Below are 14,567 nucleotides of genomic sequence, written 5' to 3' on the forward strand. Positions count from 1 at the left end.
TGTACATGCCTCCCTGGTGTCTCTTCCTCTAAAAACACCATTCCTATTGGATTGAGACCCACCCATCCTATCTCATTTAACTTAAATTATCTCTTTTAAGCCCCTATCTCCAAACAGAGTCACATTGCAGTAGGGCTTCAACCTAAGAACTTTGGGGAACACAATTCAGTCCACACTGTGGGTTTTTGCCTTTGGTGATTTAGTAGCTCAATGACATTATTAAAGGTTAAGAAACTGCCAACTTGTTTTCCAAGTAGTTGATCATTTTACATTCTCCTAAGCAGTGTATGAGATTTCCAGTCGCTCCACATTTTCACCAATATTTGGTATGGTCAGTCTTCTTAATGTTAGTCACTCTGAAAGGTATGTGTTCATTGGGGCTTTAATTTACATTTCTTTAGTGACTCATGATGCTGAACACCTCATGTGTTCATTTGTTATTGGTGTATCTTCTTTGATGAAGTTTCAGTTTAAATCTTTTCCCATTTTAAAAACTTTTTTTTTTAAGATGGATTTTTGAGAGTTCTTTATATATTCTGGGCACAACCCTTTACCAGACATATGTTTTTTAAATATTTTCTCCAAGTGTGTGGCTTGCCACCTCCTTCCTTTCCTCCTTCCTTCCTTCTTTCCTTCCCTCCTTCCTTCTTTCCTTCCTTCCTTCTTCTTCCCTCCTTCCTTCCTTTCTTTCTTCTCTTTTTCTTTTCTTTCAAATTGACTTTATTTTTAGAGCAGTTTTGGGCTCACAGCAAACCTGAGGAAAATGTACAGAGTTCCCTTATACCCCCTTTCCCACACAGGTATAGCCTCCTCTATTATCAACTCGCTGGCAACAGAATGCTACATTTGTTACAACTGATGAACTACATGGACACATCAAAATCACCCAAAGGCCATAGATCACATTACAGCTCTTCATTTTTGATGTTATACAGTGTATGGATTTGGGTAAATATATAATGACATATATCCATCTTTATGTCATTAGACAGAGTATTCTCACTGCCTTAAAAATCTCCCGTGTTCTATTCATTTCCCTCCACCATGCCCATTTTCCAACTCCTGGAGACCACTGTCTTCATAGTTTTGTCTTTTCCAGAATATCATGAAGTTAGGATCATACTGTATGTAGCTTTTTCACAATGGTTTGCTCCTCTGCTTTCTGATAGAAACTTTGTGGTTGTAATGTTTGTCTATTTCACTTTGAATCCATTTTGTATATGATGTGAGGTATGAATTGTTTTCAGAACTCACCCTCACTGATTTTTAAAGTTGGATGAGTTGTTTCTATAATCCCGATAAGTCAGGTATTTTTTTCTCTTTTTCTACATTGTGTTTCAATATTTAATTCTGGACTTCATTTTAGTGTAAGATATGAGCTTCTTTATTTTCTCTGCAAATTGTTAAAACACTAATATTCTGCTGTCTCAGCCCCCCAGGGCTCCATGCTCAGTGGGGAGTCTGCTTGAGATTCTCTCCCTCTATCTTCCCCGACTCCCTCACTCTCAAATAAATAAATAAATCTTAAAAAAATAATTATTTTATCTAGACATCAGTCTCTGTCTCTCCTCTCCCAAAGTTAATTCCAATGGAATTTTGGTTGGCATAAATAAATAACTTCAGAATACTTGATCTCTCTTTTAGGAGTATGGTATATCATTTCAGCTTTTAAAAGTTTTCATTTATATCTCTCATTAAAGTGACACGTCACTAAATGCTTGTGATTTCTTTTCCTCTGAGACTGCAATAGAATTTAACACTGGTGACAATCTCTTCTCTGGGGAAATTTATCCCACGACTGTCCTCCTTATAACTTTATCCTGGTCTCTCTTTCTTTTCTTTTCTTTTCTTTTTTTTAATTCAAGAGGCCTCAGATTGTTGATTGTTTTATTTTTTTAAAGGATTTCATTTATTTATTTGACAGAGAGAGATCACAAGTAGGCGAGAGGCAGGCAGAGAGAGAAAGAGGAGGAAGCAGGCTCCCCGCTGAGCAGAGAGCCTGATGCGGGCCTCGATCCCAGGACCCTGGGATCATGACCTGAGCCGAAGGCAGAGGCTTTCACCCACTGAGCCACCCAGGCGCCCCTGGTCCCTCTTTCTTATGCCTTCCCAACTGGCAACTCTGATATTCATTAAGATATCCTCTTTCTTTTTGCAGTGTCCCTTCATGGATTTTTCCCTATGCAGAGAACCCATGCACTATCACTTAACCGGAATCTCTTTCCAGAGCCCCTGCCTAATCATTTTTGCATTCAGACCTTGCCAAAAAGCAGCAACCTTGCTCTGGATGCACTGTACAATGACCCTGACCTCTTATCTGTTCCATATCTGTTAGTTTAGAGTTCTTCAGTGTACTCACATCAGTCAAGCTGCAACAAACCATCCAGAAGAATTTATTGTTTTTGTTATCCTCCTATAAATATTGGTGTTTTAACAAGGAATCCTTGTTTTAGTTCCCCTGATTTCTTCCAGAATTGAATAATCCTCCAAGGAACTTTCTAATAGTGCTGTAGGTAGGCAGGGACTGTATGTGGGTGCTGACAATATTTTCATCACTTCCCTCATTCTAGCTTTGTATCAGTCGGGACCAATCAGGAGATGGAAACGCCTTAGTAATTTGAACAGGAAAGTTTAAGATAAAGAGTGGTTAACTACAACTGAGCATTGCAGTGACAAGGGATGGGCTGGTCAGAAATGAAGAGCATGCGTGCTAGAAGTGTTCTGCTATGAGACTGCATAAGGGAGTTGGCCAGGGAGAGGTGCTGGCCGCTGGGTGCTACTGAGCACTGTGCATTGCAGAAAGCAGAGGCTACCTGTGCTAGAGGAGTTTAGGGCGAGAGAAGCTATGGCAGGAGTCTCTAGGAAGACACACACTAGAAGCAGGAAGCCGGCTGCTCCTTCTTACAACGTCATTCTAGTGCCCTCTACTGACAAAGCTTAACAACCTGTTGGTAGGCAAAAGGAGACCATTTAAAGGATCCACCGATTTTTTCACAGAGCAGCCAAAAAGGGTGAATGTGACATTGAGAGGTTATAAGCTGACAGCTATCATGGGTATGTTTATACAAATGCTTGTATAGAGGAACCGGGGTCACTCGGTCACTTAAGCATCAGAGTCTTGATTTCAGCTCAGGTCATGATCTAAGGGTCATGAGATCCAGCTCCATATTGGGCTTCATGCTGAACATGTAGCCTGCTTAGGATTCTCTCTCTCCCTCTCTCTCTCTCTCCCTCTGCCCCTCGTCCCCCCCACTCTTAAAAACAAATGCTCGTATAAATATCTAGGTGACTTTGGTTATTTCCACCATTCCTGGACATTCTATTTGTAAAACTTTCAATTATCTTAGTTCATTGTAAGGACATAGATTTCTTTTTTTCTAATTTATGCATTCCAGTGCTTGCCAGAAATTTCCACTGTCTGTTCTCAGCACATACGTGTTAAATGTCAGGGGCAACAGTCTGAGTAGGCAATATAGCTCAGTGGTTGAACAGACGCTGGAGCAGACTACTTAGGATTGAACATGATTCTGCCACTTGCTGGATGTGACCTTGACCAAGTACTCCATCTCTGGTGTGCCTCAGCTCCCTCATCTTTATGATAGGAACAATAGTACCTACCACACTGGCCTACTGTGAAGATTAAGTGCGTTAACACGGGAATCTCCCACTTAACAGTAGCAATCCCTTTCTGAAAATCAGATTTCTGCATGAAAATCTGGAACCTATTTTAAAAAAGAAAAAAATGAATGAATGATAATCAACCAATTCTACCTTTCCAGCAATTTCTTAAATTACAGCTAAACATAGTAACTGCCTACTTATGAATAAGCCATCATTTTTTTTTTTTTTAAGAGGGAGAAGTGGGTGGAGTGGGGGAGTGACAGAGGGAAAGATAAAATATCCCAAGCAGAGCCTGAGCCTGGGCTGAATCTCACCCCTCTGAGGTCATAATCTGAGTCGCTACCAAGAGCCCTACACTTAACGGACTAAGCCACACAGACTCTCCAAAATAAGCCATCATATTAAGATGTAAAATGCTCAGAATACCACTCCTGATCTTCAATAATATTAACAAATGGTACCTTCTATGCCAGAGAGCCTTCTTGCCACTGTCATCATTTTTCTCTCTAACATTTATTTCTTCTCTACAGTTATCTTCAATGCTTTCCCAACTTTGTTTTTGAACTCAGTGTAGAACACTAGGGCAAAACAAAGGTTAGGTAGGAAAGTCAGCAGGACACAGATTCAACACTAAGTGGTGAGGGATGATGGACACTGAGCTGGACTGGGAGAATCCAGGCCCCTGCCCCAAGGGGCATCCCCAGACATACTTCTTGCACTGATAAGAATTGCACTTTTCAAAAGCTGGAATTTGATCTTTACTGATTGTATTTGGAATGTAACTTTTCCTGCACTGTTAAAATCAAGACAGTTGTTTTGTTTTAAAATATACTGAGTTGCGCTCGCTTTGGCAGCACATATACTAAAATGTACTGAGTTTGGCTTATGTAAATATAACCCCCCCTCCCCAACAGCAGCTGGAATGTATGGGATTGAGAAATCCGTACTCTCTTACAGATTTTAGGTTATTAAAAACCAAGAAACATTCTACCAGGAAAACATCAAGCTTAAGGAAAGCCTTTAGAATTCGTCCGGCCGACAGAACATGATGTAAAGTTTTGCTGTATTAGGAGTCTGACCTACTAACTTCGTTAATAGCTTATTGTCATTCATTAATTCACTCCTTCCAAGATTATTTTTTGATCTCCTGCTCTGGACCAGCTTTGCCAGCCTCAGGGGTGGAACGATGAATGAGGTCTGGTCCTACTTTCAAGGAGTCAACAATTTAGGAGGAAAATGGTAGGGCCAGATTGCGGTAGCTGCCCGAAGGGTTGCCTCAGGGAGAGGCTGCCCTGGGGGACAGGAGCACCGCGTGGAAGCCCGAGATCCGCACACCAGGTCGGCCTGGCGCGGCCGGAGCCTGCTAGGTCCCGCGGAAGAAAGCGACGCTCTCTCTGCTTTGCGACTGGAAGCCAGGAAAGGGTTAATCAGAGGGCGTTTGCGTGATCAAGTGCTTGAGAAAGACCTTGTGTGTTGCGTTGTGACTCTTTGGTACTTGGGGAGAGAGGATGACATTCCCGTATTGTCATTACAGACGCAGCGCTCGCTTTCTCAGCCTCCCGGCTGCAGGGCGGGTCAGGGACCTTGCAGGAGTTCCCGAAACCCACATCCAGAAAGGCGGCCCGGAAGGGAAGCGGCCATAGGGGAGACCATCAAAGGGGACCGCTCCGGCTTGCAGCAGCTGTCCAAGGGCAAGGGCGAGCTGGAAGAGGAGTCATCGGAGAACGTACGTTCACTAATCTCTCCGCCCCTGGAGCGGACTCTGGTAAAGACTCCGACCACGCAGACCTCCCGCCGATTCACAGTCTGAGGCTCCAGCCCCGGAACTCCGGGCTAAATGGCCCCGCCCCGGAACCTTGTGTCGCCGGAACTAAAGGCCGAGGTCCTTTTGTGAGCACCGGTCGCAACTCTTACGGGCGCTTCCGGAGAGGAAACATGGCCGCGGCCGTGGGGGGCTCACGTGTGGGTGCTGGGAAAAAGCTGAAAAATTCGCTGAAGAAGAAGAAGAAGATGAAAATGGTAGCCAGGGCAGTAGCTTCGGAGTTGGAAGATGAGGGCAAAGACGCTGCTGACAGTGGAGGTAACCTACTAGGATTAAGCTTTGGCTGCTGAAAAAAAGGCCGGGTTAGATTCGCGGAAAGTAGAGAATGCGATTGATTTTGGGGCTAGTTTCATTTTGGGGGTCATGGAAGGTGCGACTTTGGCTCAGTGAGAATGGTTGGAGGTGGTGTTTAGGGAAGGGACGCTTTGAACTTCTACATTCTTTGACTAGGCATTTTTCACCGTCACTATTACTGATTAAAAGGGATGAAACTGGTGCTGCTGACAACAGCAAAAAGGTTACAATGATAGAAGGCAGAACGAGGTGGGGGGGGTATTTAAAATGACAAGGGTGGGAAAGGTTTCTTAGGGAACGAGGAGCAAAAGGCCAAAAGGGCTAAGAGGAAGATGGGTGGTGTACGTGACTTTTCTTGTGTGGTAGGTGCGTGACTCTGGGAGTTAGAGACCTGATACCAATAAATGAAAGAAGAGGATGTGGTTAAAGTAGAACAAAAGTATCAACTGATCTCTCAGAGACGCTTGTTAAAGGAAGGAAAGATGCTTTGTGATCATAGCTTAAATCATATGAGTACCTCAGATCATGTGAGAGTTACCTGCTCAAGATGGTCCAGTGGCTTCGCATCTCAGAATAACATCCAGAATCTGTAGACTGTATGATGTACCTCAGGTCGTTTTTTGGTCTCATGCTTTTCTACTCTGCCCCCTACTAACTACTAACTGTAATCTAGCCACATTGATATCCTTGAGATTTAACACATCAAACGGGCTCCCACACAAGGGTTTCATCACTTGTTGGCTTCACTGCCTAGATTATTTTTCAAATGCTTGCATGGCTGTAAAAGTAGTTATTACAATTATGGTCCAGTTAAAATGGTAAGAATGGAAACAGAAATCCATATCTTGTAGAACCCAGCTTGGGCATCGCTTTCTTCTGTCTTATGCGTATTACTCATAGTATGCTATGTTACTATTTTATTTTAATGTGTCTTTCATCTTACAGATTCCCCAGATGCTGGAACTATGTCTTATTTACTTTCATAGGGCCTTCCTTTTTAGTTTTTAGCATTGAGTAAATTTAGTATTGAGTATTGAGTAAATTTTCTTGCTGAATAAATGAATGAGGTGGCATTTCATCTAGGCCTTGGAGGGGTGAATAATTTTTTGTTTGGGGGTGAAGAAGACAGTTTTCTCAGACATACAGGGAAAAGCACATACAGTGGCATGCAGTCTCTTAAAGTGCACGGGTTGCTTAGGACACAGCGAATTGTCTGCTGTGGCTGTAGCTTCCAAAGAAGTTATAGAAGTGAAACCGGAACAGAGGATAAAGCCAGATTGTAAAGAGTCTTGTGTGCCATATGAAGGAGATTGGCTTCTCCTTTTGTAGGCAGTAGGGAACAGTTGAGAACTTTTAAGGAAGAGAGGAACACCTGTTTATAAATACCACTGCCGACTGTATGGCAATTGACAGAGAATGCCAGAACCGTTGGTGGGCAGTGGCAAAACTGTGGTAGAGCTGGCACCAGTACAGGACTGTGAAGAGACAGAAGGGCTCCACTTGAAATGTTTTTCAGAAGGAAAACATTCAGTTTTCAAAATAACCAACTTACAAAAAAACTCATAACACCATAAATTTTGGGTGTGCTCTACTGTTAGAGGAATTGGATAATAATAGCTATATCTTTTGAGCTTTTGTATGTTCCATGTACTGTTCTAAGCTCCTCATTGATATGTGTGCCATTTCTTTTGATTCTGACAACAACCCTATGAGATAGATGCTGTTATTCTCATTTTACTTCTGGGAAGCTGAGGTCCAAAACGGTTATGACTTGCTCACCCAATACATACGCTGATCAGCAAGTTGATAAATGACACAGCCATTATTGAAGTTTGGCTATAGCACCTGAACTCTTGATCCCTACCCTTTTTCTCTTTACTTTCTTATCTGTATCCTTTAGGTTTTGACTTAGTTTTCTCTATCCACGTTTTCCTTCAGGATTTAAACTGTACCTCTGTGACAGCTAAATTATAAAGGGCCTCTTATGGGACATCCTCCTTTTGTTTAATTCAGAGTATCAGAATCTGCTATTTTCCTCTTATGAAATCAGTTATTTCTGAAAAGGTGACCAGCAGAAACAGCTTTTGTAGTTCAGAATTTGTGTACACGTGGCCTTGGCAGAACTAATAAGTTTTCAGAAAATTTCAGAGAATGGATGCTGAGAAACTATAAAGGCAGAAGATTAAATCTGGTTCAAACACATCAGTGAATCAGTGTGCAAATTATAAGCTTATTATTACAGTGAAGTGTACTGGCTCGTTTTATCAGGAAATTGAATTAGAGGCTTCTCTTTGAATTTTAATTGGATCCTAAAAATTGATAGGGATGTACCTTATCATATGAACATTTGAGAGCAAATTCTTTCAGCAAAATACTACTTACATTTCATAGAAAACACACAGGTTAAACCCATGCGTTGTTTGAACTTTTCCTCCTTGCTTTAATTTATTTTGACACATTATATAAGAAAGATAGAAAATGATGCCTTTATGAGTGTAAGACTCTCAAGTACTGTTTGTCAGACTTCGCAGAAATTTCCTAGTTCTTAGGACGCCTTGTTGGTTCAGTCGGTTGTGTCTTCCTTCGAGTCAGGTCGTGATCCAGGGTCCTGGGATGCAACCCCACATCGGGCTCCTTGGTCAGCAGGGGGCCTGCCTCTCTGACTTCCACTCCCCCTGCTTATGAGCTCTCTCTCTCTCTCAGACAAATAAATGAATTTTTAAAGAAGGAAATTTCCTAGTTCTGTTAAGAAAAACTTTGTCAGCTTCTTACAGCTGTGTCAGAATTTGGCGTGGAACTTGATACATGGTATAGTACTCGATGTCCGTTTAATCATTGAATAAATTGGAAACTGCTCTTAATGTGATTTTTACATTTTTCTCATGTATTGAGGTATTGTTGAGGGTAAAATTAACAGAACTTGTATATAATTCAAACTTACATGATAGTGAAATGGTTCAGACTGAATTTTAGTAAATTGTAATACTCTTCAGTCGGGTTTGAAATTTGGTCATAATATCGCAAGTGATCACAAATCAGAGAAATGTGGAAGGTAAAATGCTACAGTCAGCATTTTAAGTAACAGATAAATATCGGGCATTATGAAGGGGGATGATGACACCCCTATCTCAGTCAATATTGAACTGCTCAGATTTATTGAACTGATACCTTGTTGCAGGTTTTTTTTTTTTTTAAGATTTTTTATTTATTTATTTGACAGAGAAAGATCACAAGTAGACAGAGAAGCAGGCAGAGAGAGAGGGAAGCAGGCTCCCTGCTGAGCAGAGAGTCTGATGCGGGACTTGATCCCAGGACCGTGAGATCATGACCTGAGCTGAAGGCAGCGGCTTAACCCACTGAGCCACCCAGGCGTCCCTGCAGGTTTTGATACAATATATAATTGGTTCTTAAGATTTTGTTCATTTATTTGACAGAGAGAAAGAGCGTGCAAGCAGTGGGTGCGGCAGGGAGAGGGAGAAGCAGGCTCCCCAATGCACAGAGAGCCTGATGTGGGGCTTGATCCCAGGACCCTGGGATGGTGCATAACCTGAGCGGAAGGCAGACATTTAACCGACTGAGCCACCCAGGTGCCCCTAATGTGTGTATTCTTAAAACACATACAAGCCCACATAGCCTCCCTAGTCTATAAATCAACTCAGGTGAGGAAGGGAAAACTGGTTGATGGTATCAAGTATTGTAGAGAAGAAGTTGATAACCTCTACCTCTGAGTTATCCTTGAATTACTCAGATTGATTGAATTGATGCAGCCTTGAAGCTTTAGACACAATGCTAACTTTATTCTTAAGCTTGTAGTCTTTAAAAAAACAATCTTCTGGAGTCCGTAAATCAGCCCAGGTGGAAAAAGCCTTGGTCATTATCCAGTGCCATGATGTGATCAACCCTTCTCTCATAGCACTGCCTGTAGGACTGTAAACTGGTAGAGAAGAATGATAATTTCATGTTTTCTGAATTGTTCTGTTCACACACATGAAAAATGGCCATATGCGTCTAACGTAAGACTTGATAACAATCCAGTTTAGAAGGTCCTAGGAGCTATTGCTTCATTTTTGATAAACTACAAAGCTGTATTTTAGATATAATAATAACCCAGCAGATAAATGTGCTTTTTAATCAAACTGTAGCTTATGGCCTCTTTCATCATTTAAGTTACTTAAAATAGCAAAGGAACATGTTTAAGAAATGAAATATATCATAGGCACTTGAATGGTTTAGCACTTTATAGGACAGACTCAGGAAGGAGATTACTTTCAGGCTTTGTGCTTTGGCTTGTCTAGACGGCACATGTAATCACATCTTTTAATTTGTCTCAGAGCGGCACTTTTTCATTTCGATTATTTTCATGAAAAGTTGGGATGACTTCATTTTTTTCAAAACTAAATGCCTTTTAGAAAAAAATTTAAAACATCAATTTTGAATATTCTAAATTTATTTATTTTTTTATTTTTTTAAAGATGTATTTATTTAGGAGGGCCTGTGTGGCTTAGTCAGTTAAGTGTCTGACTTCGGCTTAGGTCATGATCCCAAGGTTCTGGGATCAAGCCTCGTGTGGGGCTCTCTGCTCGGCAGGGAGCCTGCTGCTGCTGCTGCTGCCCTTGCTTGTGCTCGGGCTCTCTCTCTGTGTCAAATAAAATCTTTAAAAAAAAAGATAGGAGCACCTGGGTGGCTCAGTGGGTTAAAGCCTCTGCCTTCACCTCGGGTCATGATCCCAGGGTCCTGGGATCGAGCCCCATATTGGGCTCGCTGCTCAGCGGGGAGCCTGCTTCCTCCTCTCTCTGTGCCTGCCTCTCTGCCTACTTGTGATCTCTGTCTGTCAAATAAATAAAATCTTTTTAAAAAAAGATACATTTATTTAAGAGAGAGAGAAAGAGAGCACAAGCAGGAGGGACAGAGGGAGAGAGAATCTCGAGCACATTCTGCACGAAATGTGGAGCCTGACCTGAGGATCCATCTTAAAACCGTGAAATCACAACCTCACCTGAAACCAAGACTTGAACATTCAACTTATTGTGCCACCCAGACACCCCAGAATACTCTTAAATTTAGTAGTAATGGGCAGGAAAGATAACGTGGCTTGAGCAGAAAAAATGATAACTAGGGCAATGTGCATTGTTAGGCAAAATCAGAATGGAGATGAGGAATGGGCTGTTCTGGTTCACTGAGGCTTACAGAAACATTTCTTTTTAATTCACACTTTCTTTAACTATTTAATGAATATTTTCTGCATTCATTCAGTACATGTTAGTCTAAGTTGAAGCTTCGAGTCAAAGCTTTCTAGTGCTTCAGAAGCCGAACAGCGCTATTGCTCTGCTCTGTTAACTTTGTGACTTTGGACTTACTTTCTTCTTTTTTACTTTTCTTAAGCTTTAGAATTGTCATCTGTGTAGGTAGAACAATAAGAGCAACCCACGGAGTGTTGTGAGGATTAAATGATAGTGCCTGAAGAGTGCTTTAAACAGTAGCTTGCTCTGGCTCGCTTCAGCAGCACATATACTAAACAGTAGCTTGCTCTGAATGCTTGTTAGCTAGTTAGTACTGTCAGTATTTTAGAGTACTTTGAGAAGTTGTGGGACATGGGGCACCTTGCTGGCTCTGTTGGTAGAGCGTGGCACCCTTGATCTTGGGGTCATGTATTTAAGCCCCACACTGGATGTAGAGCTTACTTTACAAAAGAGAAACAAGTTGTAGTGCAGTGACATTGACGACTTCTAAAGTCAAGTCCAAGGTAGCCTGCCTGCACTTGATTCCCGGGCACGTGCGCTATAGGCTCTAGCCCAGACGGCAGACAAAGTTACAGTGGAAGTGAAATCCCTTTTACCCACTCTTTTTTTGGCATCTTTCTTTAGTCTTTTGTGATCTCCCATCCCTGGTCTGTCTTCCAGGTTCTCAGCATTCTTGTTTGTCCACTGGTTACTCTCCATTATTTATTTCATGTCTACCATGTACCAGGTCTGTGTTAAGTGCTTTTCATGTGTTACCTGATTTTTTTTTTTTTAAAGATTTTATTTATTTATTTGACAGAGAGAGATCACAAGTAGACAGAGAGGCAGCAGAGAGAGAGAGAGAGGGAAGCAGGCTCTCCACTGAGCAGAGAGCCCGACGCGGGACTCGATCCCAGGACCCTGATATCATGACCTGAGCCGAAGGCAGCGGCTTAACCCACTGAGACACCCAGGCGCCCCATGTGTTACCTGATTTAATCATGGTAACAACCTAGTGAGGTAGATAACTATTTTTCATGCCTATTTTGCTACAAGGAAACTGAGACAAAGCAGAGTCAGGTAACTCACCCAAGTTAATACTGTTGGAAAGTAGTGGACTAAGACATAATGCCACGTCTGTCTGATTTTATAATCTGAGCTCTTCACCCTTGTGCTGTAACTAGCTGGTCATCTAAAGCTTCCCATCCAGCACCTCCCACATCTTGGAGATTCCAGCTACCAGACGTATTCCTTCCTTGTTCATTTCTCCTCCACAACCACATTAAAATTCTTATCGTGTGTGTCTCTGTGTGTAGTGTGTAATCAGCACTTAAATGTTTACTATGGGCTAGGCACTCTTTTAAGAGCGTTAATATATATTAACTCATTTAAGTATCACAAAACCACAATGAAGTCAATACTATTTTATTGCTATTTTTACAGATGGGGATTTTGTATCTGGAGGTAAGATTGAATTCAGGCAGCCTGACTTCTGTGTTCGTAACAGAACACAGTAATCTCTACCAAGCTGATCTCTACCAAGTTTTTATGAGGAATTCTGTTTGATTTAGAGTAATTCTGAAGGTGTGAAGTAAGTTAAATGTTAACCAATAACCGTAATGCTCCCAGATGGTATTTGTATTTTAAAAGAACAACCTTCTTAATCCAATAGAGAAACTTTAAAAGTAAAGGCCTAAGGTAAGTACCAAGAGAGAAAAGCACTAGCAGTTTGGCCTCTTACTGGAAACACATACCTATAGCGTTGTAATTTTAAACCACTTGGTTTTAATTTGGGGGTTAATGTACGTATTTTATTTCTTGGGTAGTAAATCAGACCAGCTTTTTTATAAACCAGCCAGCTTTTTAGACTCAGTTTTTACTATCCAGTTTTTAGATCCAGTTTCAACCAGTCTGAACTTCTTGTCATTTCATAAACATCTCACCTTCTTTCACATTCCCATGCCTTTGGACATACTGGTTTATTCAGCCTGGAATGCCCATCATGATGATGATATCGTAATTTTAATTTTTATGCAGGGCATTGACTCAGTCAGATCTAGGGAGTTTCTGTTCTAGATTTAGTGATCATACCCCCTGCCTTTTTCAGTTCACCTGGGTTGTAGAATCTTACTTCTTTGGCCTCCTCCGGTCTCCTGTCATTCAAACCCTTGCTTTACCTAGGAAGCAACTTTAATATAATATTAAAAAATACCCCCAAACAGTCACCCTTTCTTTGTTGCCTTTTTTTTTTTTTTTTTAAGAAGAGCACTTAGAATTTTGCATATTGTAAAACCAATTTTGTGATTGGTTAACTGATTTATCTATCCTGCTAAACATATGACCTCTTCAAGGAGAGAAACCGAGACTTAGATTTTTTGTTTTCCCCTTCACCATCATTCATGAGTGCGCAGTAAATATTGAAGGACTGTGAGTCTTCTTAAAACTTTATCCCACTTTCTAGCCAACAGCTAACCATATCTGGGATCAGGGACTGATGGTAAATTTGAAAGGGAGCTGGAAGTTTGGAGAAAAGGCAGCGGGAGTTGGGAAATGCCTGTGTCTACCTCAGAACCTTGGAAGTTTAACCCTGCCCTGCCAGTGTGCCAGTGTGGTAGCTGGTATTCCACTTGCTGCCCGTGGCTTTTTCTTTTTTTTTTTTAAAGAGGCTCCACAACCAGCGTGAAGCCCACTGTGGGGCTAGAACTCAAGACCCTGAGATCAAGAGTCAGCCATTTAACTGACTGAGCCATCCACGTGCTCCCACATGGAGCTTTTTAAATTTAAAGTTATCAAAATGAAAAATCAAGTTCCTCAGTTGTACTGGCTGCATTTGAAATACTCAGTAGCCTCTGATGCCCAGCGGCTAGTAGGCAGCTTTGATAATAGAACATTTCCATAAGTGCGGAAAGTTATATTGGAACCTTAGTTATTGCTTCCAGTAAGTGTTTTTTGTAGCCCTTCCTTAATTTCCAGATTCTAAAAATAGAATGCAAACTTAGGGTTTAATGTTAAAGATAACAGAAGGCTTCAAAGGAATTTTTTACTTATCTGGTGCCCCTAGATATATGCACTTAACTTGTGTTGTTAAAGTCAGTTAGTCAAAAATTTTTTAAAAATCTCATCTTCATAGGATACTGTAAAATTTTAAGAACCAGTTCTGCTTTCTGATTTGTTTTATCTTTGGTATCCTAGGAGTAAATCCTGGTTTTTAGTATGCTGGAGGACCTTATTACATTGGCATTTTTTTATTTATATAAAACATGATCATTTCCATTTGTAGTGAATGCCAGACACCTCTGAGCTAGAACTTCTTTAAAAAAAAAAAACAAATAAAAATGATCAATTTAGTGGATTCTTTTTGAATTTGTTAAATTGGTTTATACATGTTGTATAAAATGGTGTTACAAGGCTTTTCACGGATTTATTGTGTGCCTATAATAGGCATACTGTGGTAGTCAATCTGGATAAGAAACATAGCAAGAAAAAGAGCCAAAGTTTGTAAGCAGAGAATTGGAATAGCTCGTACAGTCCTAAAGTCTTGTGGCAGCCTTTGCAGTGCAACTGAGAAGGTCAGATTGTTGCTATCCGTGTGCGAATGCATCAGGACAAAA

The 14,567-nt window shown here is 41.1% G+C and overlaps 1 protein-coding gene across 1 annotated transcript in view; it reads left to right on the forward strand.

Moving 5' to 3' along the window:
- Positions 1 to 5,545: 5,545 nt before the first annotated feature.
- LOC111151045 (ribosomal RNA processing 15 homolog) overlaps positions 5,546 to 14,567 on the forward strand; it is a 40,032-nt gene continuing 31,010 nt past the window's right edge. The window contains exon 1 of the mRNA XM_022508767.1: positions 5,546 to 5,701. Within this exon, the coding sequence (XP_022364475.1) occupies positions 5,557 to 5,701 (145 nt within the window). The 5' untranslated portion in view covers positions 5,546 to 5,556. The remainder of the gene's footprint in view (positions 5,702 to 14,567) is intronic.

The sequence above is a fragment of the Enhydra lutris genome, unplaced genomic scaffold (genome assembly GCF_002288905.1).
Source record: "Enhydra lutris kenyoni isolate GAN:26980312 unplaced genomic scaffold, ASM228890v2 scaffoldscaffold25, whole genome shotgun sequence".
NCBI classification, from domain to species: Eukaryota; Metazoa; Chordata; class Mammalia; order Carnivora; family Mustelidae; genus Enhydra; species Enhydra lutris.